A 15526-nucleotide genomic window follows, 5' to 3' on the forward strand; every position below is an offset into this window, starting at 1 on the left:
TGAGGTTTCTGCCCCTAGTCCACCCTTCGAGAACTGCTGTCCTAGAAAAAACTGTATACCCCAATAAGATTCTGGAAAATAGATAATGAACTTTGTACTGTGCTCTGCAAACTAGTCAGTACTCATGTTTATATAGAAGAAGGCAGCTCCGCACTAAAGTGAGTCTCTGTGCGTGCTGAATCCACAAGCCCAGCCTTATCCAGAGCCATATGGGCCTCACAGAAGGAAGGCAGGCAGCTAGCTGGCTGGAGGAAGGCGAGAATCTTCTCAGAGGATGCTACAGGGTGACTTCTGAGCTGGGGCTGAATGGCGAGAAGGATTTTACTGGAGGTAATGGGCAGGGTTAGGGATGGGGAACAGCATTCTGCTCTGCAGAATCAGGTAGTGCAAAGGCAGCACTAGGAAAAGAAATGTACGGTTCCGCGCATGCATGCAGAGTCCCTCGTGCTTACCTGACACCTGTGCAGTCATCGAAAGAATTTCTACCTGCCCCCCAGCCCCCCCCCCCCATTGCCCAACCTTATGAAGTAGATAAGTAATGGTTTCAAATTCACTCAAAAAAAACAAAGACCATGGCATCCGGTCCCATCACTTCATGGCAAATAGATGGGGAAACAATGGAAACAGTAACAGACTTTATTTTGGGCGGCTTCAAAATCACTGCAGATGGTGGTGAGTGCAGTCATGAAACCAAAAGATGCTTGCTCCTTGGAAGAAAAGCTATGACCAACCTCAGTTCAGTTCAGTCACTCAGTCATGTCCGACTCTTTGTGACCCCATGGACTGCAGCACGCCAGGCCTCCCTGTCTATTACCAACTCCCAGAGTTTACCCAAACTCATGTCCATTAAGTTGGTGATGTCATCCAACCATTTCATCCTCTGTCATCCCCCTTTTCTCCTGCCTTCAATCTTTCCCAGCTTCAGGGCCTTTTCCAATGAGTCAGTTCTTCCATCAGGTGGCCAAAGTTTTGGAGTTTCAGCTTCAGCATCAGTTCTTCCAATGAATATTCAAGACTGATTTCCTTTAGGATGGGCTGGTGGGATCTCCTTGCAGTCCAAGGGACTCTCAAGAGTCTTCTCCAACACCACAATTCAAAAGCATCAATTCTTCAGTGCTCAGCTTTCTTTATAGCCTAGCTCTCACATTCATACATGACTCCTGGGAAAACCATAGCTTTGACTAGACGGACCTTTGTTGGCAAAGTAATGTCTCTGCTTTTTAATATACTGTCTAGATTGGTCATAACTTTTCTCCCAAGGAGCAAGGGTCTTTTAATTTCATGGCTGTGTCACCATCTGCAGTGATTTCGGAGCCCAGAAAAATAAAGACTGTCATTGTTTCCATTGTTTCCCCACCTATTTGCCATGAAGTGATGGGACCAGATGCCATAATCTTAGTTTTCTGAGTGTTGAATTTTAAGCCAACTTTTTCACTCTCTTCTTTCACTTTCATCAAGAGGCTCTTTAGTTCTTCACTTTCTGCCATAAGGATGGTGTCATGTGCATATCTGAGATTATTGATATTTCTCCCAGCAATCTTGATTCCAGCTTGTGCTTCATCCAGCCCAGCGTTTCTCATGATAACCTAGACAGCATATTAAAAAGCAGAGACATTACTTTGCCCACAGAGATCCGTCTAGTCGAAGCTATGGATTTTCCAGTAGTCGTGTATGGATGTGAGTTGGACCATAAAGAAACTTGAGCGTGGAAGAACTTATGCTTTTGAACTGGTGTTGGAGAAGACTCTTGAGAGTCCCTTGGACCTCAAGGAGATCAAATCAGTCAACCTAAAGGAAATCAGTCCTTAATATTCATTGGAAGAACTGATGCTGAAGTTGAAACTCCAGTACTTTGGCTACCTGATGCGAAGAACTGACTCACTGGAAAGGACCCCGATGCTGGCAAAGATTGAAGGCAGGAGACCTGGTCGACAGAGAATTAGATGGTCGGATGGCATCACTGACTCCATGGACATGAGTTTGAGCAAGCTCCGGGAGTTGGTGATGGACAGGAAAGCCTGGCGTGCTGCAGTCCATAGGGTCGCAAACAGTCACGATTGAGCGGCTGAACTGACTGAACTGGTTTCAAATAGCCAGACTCAAGCCCGCCGGGCCAGTCCGCAGCAGCGCCGCGAGTGGCCAGTAGGGTGCGCTATTCCCGGTGCCTTGCCTGATCTCAACTGACCTGCGCCTGCGCTCACGCCTGCGCGGGGCTTCGGCACCGCTTCGAAGGCAGGGGGAGGCGGGGGTGGGCGAGCGTCCTGTCCTACGCCTGCGCACTCGGACTAAGATGGCGGCGGCGGCCCGCCTGGGCTGGGGAGTTGCTGCCGCTGCCGCGGGGCTGCGGAGGCGGTAGGTGGTGATCCCGGAACTGCATAGGGGTGCCGCTGGGCTTAGCCATCTGAGCGGTGGTCGTCCCGTTCGCCCCCTCTTAAACCGAGTGGGGAGAAGTGCCCCTGACCTTGCTTTTAGGTTCACTCCCATCGCCGAGTTAGACTTGAATCTAGAGGTGGGCAGCTCTCGGTGACGCAGCTCTGCGACCCAGGTTCTGGCGGACCGTGCCATTCCTGGTCCCAAGCTCCGAGACCCGGTGCCTGAATCCCTGCGGTGGGGAGACTCTCAGAGACCGACTGTAGGGACCCCACTGAGGAGCTCTTTTTAAATCGTGGCTCCTCCAGCTCCTCTACCATGTGCATTTCCTCTGCCTTTTAAACACAAAATCAGAATGTCAGACAAAATGTCATCATTTTCTCAGTGAAGCCCGGAAACGGAACGTGACCTGAGGTCACACAGCAATGAAGTGATGGAACTCATGTGCATCCAGAACCCTAGATTTCCCCCGCCCACTCCTACCGGCTAAACCCTCTTGGTTTCCTTGTCTTTCCTCTTTCTATTGCACTGTCTTTGACATCTGTCAACATTGATTAGGCGAAAGGCACCTAGGGCTTAAGTAGCCGTTGTACCCTGATTTCTCGAATGGAACAAAAGGAGCAAAGAGCCTAACAAAGGTTGACCTCCTCAGTGTTAGGGATTTTAGTGCTAATGAGGCTTTTAAAGTTGAAATGCATTTCCTAAAAAATTAGCTTTGCAGAAGGATTTTTTGTTAGTCACCTCTTGTCTCCCTCTCTTATTCCTGAAATAATTTAACTCACCTTTACTGTTTTATTACTCTAGACTCATTTCTTCTCAGATTATTTGTCCTTTCTGCCTTTTCCATCCTTGATGCCCTTCCATAGTCCAAGGTATCCAAGATTTAGGGAGTGTGCTATAGATAAAAATACCTTCACCCCAAACCTGAATTCCATTTAATAAACAATTGTACTACATGGCCTAGCACTGTTTTAATCACTTTACATCGATTATTTGGATCCATCTTTGCCTTAATCTTTATGAGGTAGCTGTAAATATTAACTTCATCTTAGAAATGAGGAACCGAGGTAAGTCATCAGGCTAGTGGCTAGGGACAGAAATGAAGACAGCCCCTCCTTTTTGCAGGTGAAAAGAATCAGAAATGTAAAAAACAAAAAAATGATCATAAATATGCTTAAAATTTCTCAGTGAAATAAAAATTGGAATGGATGGGTGTATTAATATTTAAAGTAAACTGGATTTTAAAGTAATTACATCAGATTTCTAAAATTTTCACAACTAACGTCTCTTTTTGTTTCCTTTTCCAGTACTATTTGTTTTTCCCTTCTCCTTTTGTTTTTAAGTTGTCAAATCCATGAAAAGAATAGCCAGTCAACACCTGGGAAATTTTCTAACTCTGGTTACTCCATTCTGATTATATTCAGGGTGAAATACAAAACAGGGTCAATATGTTTCCAATCAAAAAGCACATAGGCTGTGGACTTCTTTAGCAGTTTGGTGGAGAATAGTATACTTTCTGTTAGACTTTTGGAGGCATTTGAAATGCCTTTCAAAACAAATAGCAGAGGTTATTGAAAGGCAGAGACATTACTTTGCCAACAAAGGTCCATCTAGTCAAGGCTATGGTTTTTCCAGTGGTCATGTATGGATGTGAGAGTTGGACTGTGAAGAAAGCTGAGTGCCAAAGAATTGATGCTTTTGAACTGTGGTGTTGGAGGAGACTCTTGAGAGTCCCTTGGACTGCAAGGAGATCCAACCAGTCCATTCTGAAGGAGATCAGCCCTGGGATTTCTTTGGAAGGAATGGTGCCAAAGCTGAAACTCCAGTACTTTGGCCACCTCATGCGAAGAGCTGACTCATTGGAAAAGACTCTGATGCTGGGAGGGATTGGGGGCAGGAGGAGAAGGGGATGACAGAGGATGAGATGGCTGGATGGCATCACCGACTTGATGGACATGAGTTTGGGTGAACTCCTGGAGTTGGTGATGGACAGGGAGGCCTGGCGTGCTGCGATTCATGGGGTCACAAAGAGTCGGACATGACTGAGCGACTGAACTGAATTGAACTGATCTCTTTCCAGGGAAACATAGTGGTAGAGACCGAAAAGGAGGGAGACTTTTCACTGTATTTACTTTTATTCCCTTTGAATTTTGAACCACGTGACTCTATTACCTAGTTGTTTTTGTATCTGAAAAAGGAAAAAGTTTGTAGCTTTGCCTCCTTCATGCATAGCTAATACTCTGTAACTTTTACACCAAATATTACAATATTCTGTGTACACTCAGTTTTCAAGGTTGTACATTTCCCCTTGAGCTCTTGTTTTAAATTGTTTGCAGATATTGCTTGCCTAAGGGAGTGGAAATAATGTTGATGGAAAATGAAAATTCATCTTGGTTATTATTTTCATTGTGGTTTTTTTAATATATGAGAAGTAGAAACTTGAGCTTATCTCCTAAAATGTCATTTTTGTTTTTAAATATAGATTCTGTCATGTAACGAATCCATATACAATTAAGAAACAGCTTCTGCATCAGTTTGTCCAAAGACCGCTTTTCCCACTCCCTGCAACCTTATGTAACACAGGTAAAATTTCATCTCTTTTAGAGCAAACCGCCGAACGAAATTTTGTAGGTCATAAACAATGAGAATTTGTAAATTTTCTATTCAGATGCTTATGAAAAGAATATAACATTTTTTCTATCATAAATCACACTTTAATTATTTGCTTACACATATCATTTGGCATTAAATTTCAAGAATCCTGAGTACAGTGTCCAGTAAATCTGTGAAATCTTAGCATGTTGTGTAACACATGTTCTGGAACATAAGAGTTGCTCAATAAGTAATTTCTGAAATGGAGATATAAAAAGAAGTTACAAATGGGTATGAAGATAGGATTTGAACATTTTTGCAATGTGACCACAGTCATGTGGTTAGGGAACCTTGGGGCAAGGGTGTGTTGTCTGTCTGTCTGTGAATGCCTACCTTATGGAGCTGTAAGAGTTTGGATTTGCTTATGGAGCTGTAAGAGTTTGGATTCAGCTCTTGGCCCATCTCCATTTCCATTGCTGTCTTGAACTGCTTATGGCCATTCTCTGGAGGGTGGCCGACTGTGTCTTATGGCATGAGTTGGATCAGGGTAGAGACCTTACCTCCCCTGTATCCTGGGGCAAAAATAGGATTGCCTTCCTTGACTCTTTGCTTGAATCACAGAGCAATTTGGGCATAAATAGTAATTCACCTTAAGCTACTTTAATTAGACTTAAATTTTATGGAACTGAATTATGTAGTCATCTAGGCTTTCAAGTTGGAAACCTGCTTATTTTAGTCTTTGATATTGACGTCAGGAACCATTAATCTGTATTTTGGGGGGAGATTATGTCTACTTTTTTATCTGTTACCTGATTGGTCAGAAACAGGGTTAAAAGAACCTTATTTTCTGTGTATTTACAGAAAGTGGTGGCAGCTTTTTCTATAATGTTCCGTCTGAAAAATTGTTCCCTTGTCAGAGGAATTTACTGCTTGGAAGTATAAATATTTTAAATCAGGTATTAGGTTGGCCAAAATGTTTGTTTTTTTTTTTTTACCATAAGATGGCTTTAATAGTGCTTAGTTGTTTTTAACTTCATTCAAAACAATTTTGTTAGATTGTATTCTACAGCTGCCATATCAGCATGCATTTTTTAAAAAGCTTATCTAATTTGAAGAACTTTTTATAGTTACTGTAATATTGAAGATGGAGGATAAAAAGGAACATTTTCAGCATATTATACTTTATTATTTCAAGAAAGGTTAAAGTGCAGCTGAAATGCAAAAAAAAGATTTATGTTGTGTATGGAGAAGGTAGTATGATTGACCACATATGTCCAAGTGGTTTGCAAAGTTTCACACTGGAGATTTCTCACTGGATGATGCTCCATGATCAGATAGACCAGTTGAAGTTGGTAGCAATCAAATAGAGACATTAATTGAGAACAGTCAGTTTTATACCATGTTGGAGATAGCCGACACACTCAATATATCCAAATCAAGAATTGAAAATCATTTGCACCAGGTTGGTTATATAACCCAAACCATTTATATTTGGGTTCTACATAAGTTAAGCAAAAAAACCCTTCTTGACTGTATTTTGGCGAGCAATTCTCTACTTAAACATAATGCAAATGTTCCATTTTTAAAACAAATTGGACAGGCGATGAAAAGTGGGTACCGTTCAATAATGTGGAGCAGAAGAGATTGTGGGGTAAGCTAAATAAACCACCACCAACACACCAAAGGTCGGTCATTATCCAAAGGTGGGATTGGAAGGGAGTCGTCTATTATGAGCTCCTTCTGGAAAACCAAACAATTCTAAGTACTTCTCCTAATTAGACCAACTGAAAGCTGCAGTCAAGGAAAAGTGTCTGGAATTAGTCAACAGAAAATGCATAATCTTCCATCAGGATAACACAAGACCACATGTTTCTTTGATGACCAGGCAAAAACTGTTACAGCTTTAAATTTTTTTATTTGAAAACTAAAGGAACTTTCAGGCCAACCTGGTACTTCAATGTTGGAGGTTATCATTTAAAATTTTTCTCCTTAATAGGATTTGCCTGGCACCAAGTCACCAACCAATATCTTTACAAGACAGCGACTTAATCAAAATGTATGGGAGTTTTGCTCTTCTTTACCAAGAAAATGACTCATCATCAGTTAGCTGGAATTGTCTGGAGAGGTGCAGAAAGAATCTCATTTGTCAAATTAGAATGTTCTTTTGTAATAGTTAAGTATTTTTATACCAACCATATGTTTTGCCAAATTTTATCATTTTCTAATTTAAAATAAAACTGTTACTTTGTGATATTTTACTCTTTCTTAAGACAGGTGATGTGAGGATCATGACAGGGTAGAAAGACTGAGCTTAAATATCTTTTTCTTTTATGCTTGGCACTAGTAAGTTTGAAGTGGCACTATGCACAGTGGTTAAACACGTGCTGCAGAACTGGCCAGGCTTGAGTCCAGGCTCTGTCACTTAACTAGGTGGGAGACTTTGAGGTTTAGTTTAGTCATTTATAAATTAGGATAAAAACAGTGCTTCCTTGGCAGGATGTAAGGATTAAATGATATAACTCACATAAAGTGCTTAGCACCATATGCAACACATGATAATTACTCAATAAATTAACCTATTTCCATGTACTGCTCTAAGGTGAGAATTGGGTGGTTTTTTTTTTTTTTTTTAAGTTTATTTTTATCATAAATAACCAGAACCTGTTTAATAGTTGTAAACTATTAAGACCTCAGTATTATCTTTTTGTCCTGCAAGCTGTTATCATAATAGCAAGGTAGGAAATTCAGGATTCTGTTATTCTCAATCTAATCATGGCCTGAGAAGAAACAGAAGAATTTCTGAAGATAATTTTAAAATATCCTGAAAAGTAATTCACGTGGAGTCTCACTTATATGATGATTTATAATGTCACTATACCTTTGGACAAGTTATTTAACTTTTAGTAACTTAACAAGTAATTTCTAAGTCTCAGTTTCTTCTTCTGTAAAGTAGGAACAATAATACCTTCTTCATAGGATTGTTAAAGGCTTAAATATATTTAAAGCACTCAACCCTGTATCTGACATGTAATGAGTAAGCATAAAATAAATATTATGATAATTTTTTTTTAATGTTAGCACTTTGGCAAGTGATGATGATTTGTAATTATAGCCAATTTGGTATTGAATTACCAAAGAGAATACATCGAAGACTGCCTTCCTACTTAGGTATACGATTTTGCTAGAGTTTGTGGAGTAACAAAACTATATAAATAATATTAATATAAAATTCAATGTAATTATCCTAGATATTTTTATAAATTTGCTTTTTATCTTTAACAAGTCTTCTTTTGTAAGCTTGGGCAAGAAAGCTTTATTTTTTTGTTTTCTAATTTTTCTTATATCTTTTGGTTCTCTGAAAATGAGCACTTCATAGTCCATAAGCTTGTTAACTAGTATTTTTTTCTAGAATAACATTCCTTTTTCTTTTTTCTCTTTTAGTGAGATACATGTTTATTCAAACACAAGATACCCCAAATCCCAACAGTTTAAAGTTTATTCCAGGAAAACCAGTTCTCGAGACAAGGACCATGGATTTTCCCACACCAGCTACAGCATTTCGCTCCCCTCTGGCTAGGTATAGTATTATTTTTATTTGCTTTTACTGAGAAGCATAAATAACTGACTTCAGGAGTTAAGGTAGCCTTAGCTATTGCACTTTTATGTGTGTTGCATCTCTTCAGTATAAAGATTGTTTTCTTTTCAGGTAAACAATAAAGAAAAACAAGATTTGATATTAAGAAACTCTTCTCTTGAAAAGTGATGTACTTAAGAGATCTGTAGCGTGACTAAATAGAATTTATATTTTTACTTTTAAAAAATCTGTCAAAATGGTAATATGGCAGATATCCATCCTAAATCTTAAAACGCTGTTTTTTAAAAAACATAAAAATGTGCTCATTTTTTTCTCAAGGATAGCTGAACTTCTAGATGCTTCAAAATGGAGTAGTTTCTAAAACAGTCCTCTCAGAATTATAAATGATGATAATTATTAGATGTGGCATGAATTTTTAATAAACGAGTGGTGACAGTTTTTATTCATTTTTATTGAAGTATAGTTGATTTACAATATTGTGTTAGTTTCAGGTGGATAGCAAAGTGATTTTTTAATTTTTCTTTTCAGATTATATTCTATTATAGGTTATGAAAAGATACTGAATGTAATTCCCTGTGCTACATAGTATATACTTGTTGCTTACCTATTTTACGTGTAGTAGTCTTTATCATACTCCTGCCTGGAAAATCCCATGGATGGAGGAGCCTGGTGGGCTGCAGTCCATGGGGTCGCTAAGAGTCGGACACAACTGAGCGACTTCACTTTCACTTTTCACTTTCACGCATTGGAGAAGGAAATGGCAACCCACTCCAGTGTTCTTGCCTGGAGAATCCCAGGGACGGGGGAGCCTGGTGGGCTACACGACTGAAGTGACTTAGCAGCAGCAGCAGCAGTCTTTATCATTAATCCCATCCTTCTAATTTGTTGCTCCCTTCCTTTCCCCTTTGATAACCATAAGTTTATTTTCTGTCTTTGAATCTGCTTCTGTTTTGTATAGATTCATTTGTATTATTTTTGAGATTCCACATTTAAGTGGTATCATACAGTATTTGTCTTCCTCTGACTTCCTTCACTATGTATAATATTCTCTAGGTCCATCCATATTGCTGTAAATTGCATTATTTCGTTCCTTTTTATCATTGAGTAATATTTCATTGTACCACATCTTCTTAAGCCGGTTATCTGTTGATGGCCACTTGGGTTGTTTCCGTGTCTTGACTATTGTAAATAGTGCTACTATGAATCCTGGGATGCATGTATCTTTTGGAATTAGAGTTTTCATTTTTTCTGGATATATATCCAGCAGTGGGATTGTTGAATCATATGGCAGCTCTATTTTTAGTTCTTTAAGGAACTGCCTTGCTGTTTTCCGTACTGGCTGTACCAATTTACATTCAGTGGTGACAATTTTTAAATTCACTAGATAAAGACATATTAAATGTATGTCAGATGATAAGCCACAAGGATAAAATTATAAAACCCCTTCTAAACTGATAGCTAGAGAAATCATTTAAAATAAAAATGTTAAAGTCAGTCACATCAATTGAAATTTTTGGTAACCTAAGTCTGATACTGATTGCCAAGGATATTGAGAAAATTTAGATAACTGTTTCTGTATACACACAGCCATTTTATGTGTCTCATTTAGGGGAGCCAGAAATATGCTTATCTCAAGAATGGTTTTTAAAGTTTCTAGTTAATCAATGTGCAAATTTCCTTTGACCTAAACATGCCACTTCTTGGAAGATATCTTAGCACATTTGTTTTTTGTGCTTTTTAATACAAGCCACAGTAAGAAATATTTTATATGATGATGCACTATACACATATACACATATACATACAAAGATATACCTATATCTGTGTATACGTATGTGTATATATATATGAATCACATACGTGTGTGTGTGTGTGTGTGTATATATATATGAAACAAGTGTTTGATGGGGCAGTTTTTGCCTTTATAAGGTATGAAACTTGGTTATATTTCCTTTCTTTTTATATTATTATGTTCTGTTTTATTTTATTGAATAAAATCCTGGTTACTACATAATTGATTTTACAACTTACTGGTAGGTCTGAAAAACACTGCCTGAAAGAATTAACACGTATATACATAAGTTGTGTGCAGTAGTGTTCATTGTAGCCTTGTTGATAATGGTAGTAAGTTGGAAACAATCTAAATATTCATCAGTATGGATAGTTAGATAAACTTTGTCCATCCATAGCCCACAGATATTGAAAAGGATGAGGAGGAACCATATTTACTGTTAATAGAGTGACATCTAAGACATACTATTAGTGAAGAAAGCAAGTTGCAAAACAGTGAATACAGTATGTTATTATGTGTATGAAAAGAAAACACAAAAATGCACTGACAAAAAAGGTATGGAAGAATGTATATCAAACTGATAACAGAGAATTCTCCAGGCCAGAATACTGGAGTGGGTAGCCGTTCCCTTCTTCAGGGAATCTTCCCATCCCAGGAATCAAACCAGGGTCTCATGCATTCCAGGTGATTCTTTATCAGCTGAGCTATTAGGAAAGCCCAATAGTTTGAAATGTGTACATCAGATATAAGCTCACATATTTAGTATTTTTAAAAATGTAAAAATAAAAAAGCCCAAATTGATTCAGTTATAAATTGGTTGGAGATCATTGTCAGATGTTCAATTGGCCAAAACCTTTTTCAAATTAATCTTTTAGAATTCACCCATTTCTTGTGTTTACAGAATTTGTTATCTTCAGTCAATCTTATTTTGTTTAGCAGAGAATATTTTTGCTGTAAACATGAGGACGGAAACCAGTCTGTCCTACTGGTCACCGTGTCCCTAATGCTTAGAACGGTGTCTGTTACTCGGTATTCAAATATTAGTTGAGTGAATGAGTAAACAGGAATATGTCTGACTTCAGGGAGGCATTTGACTTGTTTTTTCCTAGCCTTGCAGAGAAGATGAGGAAATACAAGTAGAGGGTAGACCTACCTCTAAGGACATGTGAAAGGGCTCTGAATCTCTGTAGTTGGCGTGTTTATTCAAGACATTTTAAAAACCAGCAACATTAATAAGATATAATTATCAGTTTTTCAGATGATAGGTTGCTTATCTGTTGGATGACAAAATTCAGAGACATTTTAAAAAGTTTTATTAGGCTTGTATGATAGGTTGAAGCAAATAAGATAAAATCTAGCAAGAGTAAGTATTAAGCTGTGTGCCTAAATTTTTTAAATGCCTAGCACAGTTATGGGATAGAAGAATCTGACCTCTCAATTATGTTAGAAATATGCTTTAAAAAGTCAGTCAAACAGAGTCCTAGTGTCTAGCATAAGAGAGGTAATAGTTTTTGTATTCAGAACAAGTTAGACTACCTTTGGGAGAGTATGTTCATTTCTAGGTATCATATTTTGTTTACATTGATGAGTTGAAATTGTCCCAAGGAAAATAACCTAAATGACAAAGCATTTATAATAATGCTTCAAACTCCTGTTTCAGCTTTTTCTTTCTCTTAGGGACAGAACTTCTGAACTCTTTGCTACAAGCAGTCTCCATGATATGGCCCATGTGTGTGCTCAGTTGCTCAGTCGTGCCTGACTCTTTGCAGCCCCATGGACTGTACAGCCTGCCAAGGTCATCTGTCCATGGGATTCTCTAGGGAAGAATACTGGAGCGAGTTGCCATTTCCTACTCTAGGGGGTCTTCCCAACCCAGGGACTGAAGCCCCACCTCTTGCGTCTCCTGTATTGGCAAACTGATTCTTTACCATTGCATCCCCTGACATAGATCAGGTGTCTTCTTTTGCAATGTGCTTTCATTTGGAGGAAAAAGAAGTTTTGCTAATAGTGCTAATCAAGGGTCCTACTTAGAGGTCTGTGTTTTGATTTATTGCATCATAAGCTGCAACCCAGAGAAGGCGATGGCACCCCACTCCAGTACTCTTGCCTGGAAAATCCCATGGACGGAGGAACCTGGTGGGCTGCAGTCCATGGGGTCGTGAGGAGTCGGACACGACTGAGCGACTTCCCTTTCACTTTTCACTTTCCTGCATTGGAGAAGGAAATGGCAACCCACTCCAGTGTTCTTGCCTGGAGAATCCCAGGGACAGAGGAGCCTGGTGGGCTGCCGTCTATGGGGTCACACAGAGTCGGACACGACTGAAGTGACTTAGCAAGCAAGCAAGCAAGCTGCAACCAAAAACTTTGTGACGACTTGCAGATTTAACATTAAGTGGTTGTGTAAAGGACTTAGCTGACATTGTTTCAGAAAAATTCCTAAGCAATTTCAAAGCAGTAATTTTGATAACATTCTTGCAATGGTAGACAAAGAAAAGGAAAACTGTGACCTTCCTTGGAGTATGTCAGCTTTTATTCCTAAAGTTGGGGGAAAAGGATACTGCTCTAGTGTCTGCTAGATGTGGTACATGTATCAGTGACTGGGAGGGAGGCCGTATTTCAAAATCCTTTGAAGGGTTTTTCAAATTATAATCTGCCCCTCTTTCTCTTAAAAATTAGCTTTACTGAAATATAATTTATGTACAATAAAAATCACGGAATTTCCAGTGTACAATTTATTGGGTTTTGCTAAGTATATACAATTGTGTATCCACCAAAAAAATACAAATATAAAACATTTTTATCACAGCAAAAGATCCCTCATTTCCCTTTGTTTTCAGTCTCCTCTTGCTTTACCTCCCTGGTAACTTTTTTTTATGGCAATGACTTAATTTTTAAAATTTTATTAAAAAATGTTTTTTCTAGGAGGGAGGGGATATATGTATACTTACAGCTGATTCATACTGTTTTATATCAGAAACTACAACTTTGTAAAACACTTATCCAATTAAAAAAAGATAAAACCAAATAAAAAATGATCAATTAATCCAATAACAATGTTTTTTCTAGCTTCTGTGAGATGTAATTGTTACAAAACATTGTATAAGTTTAAGGTATACAGTGTGAAGATTTGATACACATACACATTGTGAAATGATTACCACAGAAAGGATAGTTAATACATCTCTCACACTGGTAACTGTTGATCTTCTTACCCTATTGTTAAATTGCTGACTTCTGTCCAACTCTTTGCAACCTCATGGTTGCAGCACACCAGCCCTCCCTGTGCCTCAGTTATCTCCTGGAGTTTGCCCATGTTCATGTCCATTGAATCAGTGATGCTACCTAACCGTCTACTCCCGTTTTGCCTTTTCTAGAGTTTCATATAAATGGAACCATGTAGTCTTTTGTGTTTGGCTTCTTTGATTTAGTATGATGATTTTGAGAGTCATCCTTGTTCTTGTAGGGATCTGTAGTTCATTTCTCTTTACTGCCAAGTAATACTGTTGATACAAAGTTTGTGTGTGCTCGGTTACTCAGTCCTGTCCACTCTTTGCCGCCCTTTGGACTATAACCCTAGGCCAGACTGTCCTTGGGATTTCACAGGCAAGAATATTGGAGTGCCACTGGAGTGCCATTTTGTCCTCCAGGGGATTTTCCCACGTCTCCTGCGTCTCTTGCATTGCAAGTGGATTCTTTACTGCTGAGACACTGGGGAAGATCTGATATACTGTATGGTTATTCCCAATCTGTTTTGTCATTCCCCAGGGCTTCCCCAGTGGCTCAGAGGTAAAGAATCTACCTGCAATGCGGGAGAATGGGTTAAATTCTTGGGTTGGGAAGATCCCCTGAAGAAGAAAATGACAAGCCACTCCAGTATTCTTGCCTGAGAAATCCCATGGACAGAGGAACCTGGCGGGCTGCAGTCCATGGGGCTGCAAAAGTATCAGATGCAACTGAGTTATTATCTCTCAGTTTTTATTTTTTCACAGGCAGTTATTTAGGATTGAGGGGGTAAAAAGTGTCTTTTTTGGACCAGATTTCATCACTGTCACAAAGGTAAGCAGAGTATTATATAAAACAAGATGTGATGTACTTCTGCTTTTTTCTGAGTCCAATGCTGCTGTCCAGAATATCCATTCTTAATGTGTTTTACACATGCTGTTATTAAAAATCTCAAGTTTACTTCTCATATTTCTCAAGATAATTATTTAATAGAATTCACAAGTTGAAATTAACTTCTAGATCTCTTGTTTTTCAAGAAAGAAAAACATAAGCTTCAGAGAGTTAAATGCAGTGTCCAAGACTCAACCTTGGCAGGACTAAAATTTAGGCTTCCAAGTATTGTTTTTACTAATTCTTAGCTTACACTGATAGACTACAAAAAGAAGTAAATAAATTATCAAATATATATATGTTAATATATATATCAAATATATATATATATATGACCAACAGAATGCTTGAATATTTGTCTTCTTTCACAGTGAGCATTTATAAAATGGCGCCTGGCACATTTTTGTGTCAGCCTGCCATCCCGCAATGAGACTTTAGAGCTTCACAGATGAGAGCAGTGGGCTGTGTACTTCTGTAACACTTGGATAATCTCTTAATGTCAAAAAATCAAACTAAATATGCTATACCCATCCAATATCTGAGATCATATTTGGTACAAAAGACTTTCATTTTTAAGTGTACTAGATTAATGAGAAATGAATTACTTAAATTTAAACTGCATATTCTTTTAAATCTATAATTGATATATATGTGCTGAACTTAATCTCTTGTCCAGTTTTGCATCAAAATCAAAAGTATTCAATGAACTCCTCTTAAGCAGTTTGGAAGGATTACACTTACTGATTTACTTATTTTTATTTCTTACTTTACTGGGTCTTCGTTGGTTGTGTGGGCTTTCGCTAGTCGCGGCGAGCGGCGGCCACTCTTCTTGTGGTTTGTGGGCTTCAGTAGTTGCAGTACATGAGTTCAGTAGTTACGGCTCGTGGACTCTAGAGCACAGGCTCAGTAGTTTGTGGCCCATGGGTTTAGTTGCTGCAAGGCATATGGAATCTTCCTGGACCAGGGTCGAACCAATGTTCCCTGCACTGTCAGGCAGATTTCTATCCACTGCACATCAGGGAAGGCTATGGATTGTTTCTTAAGGATACCAATCTTGTTGACAG

At 38.7% G+C, this 15526-nt stretch overlaps 1 protein-coding gene across 3 annotated transcripts in view; it reads left to right on the plus strand.

The window, feature by feature from the left end:
* The first annotated feature begins 2219 nt into the window (after nt 1-2219).
* Nucleotides 2220-15526, plus strand: part of NFU1 (NFU1 iron-sulfur cluster scaffold) — a 28964-nt gene continuing 15657 nt past the window's right edge. The window contains exons 1-4 of one of the 3 annotated variants that reach the window (XM_005893587.3): nt 2220-2352; nt 4853-4953; nt 8404-8539; nt 14339-14405. In XM_005893587.3, coding sequence (XP_005893649.2) covers nt 2291-2352; nt 4853-4953; nt 8404-8539; nt 14339-14405 — 366 coding nt within the window. In that variant the 5' untranslated portion in view covers nt 2220-2290. Of the gene's footprint in view, nt 2353-4852; nt 4954-8401; nt 8540-14338; nt 14406-15526 lie in introns of those variants that run through there. The other 2 variants (XM_070379344.1, XM_070379345.1) reach the window with 2 other exon arrangements.

The sequence above is a fragment of the Bos mutus genome, chromosome 11, assembly GCF_027580195.1.
Source record: "Bos mutus isolate GX-2022 chromosome 11, NWIPB_WYAK_1.1, whole genome shotgun sequence".
NCBI classification, from domain to species: Eukaryota; Metazoa; Chordata; class Mammalia; order Artiodactyla; family Bovidae; genus Bos; species Bos mutus.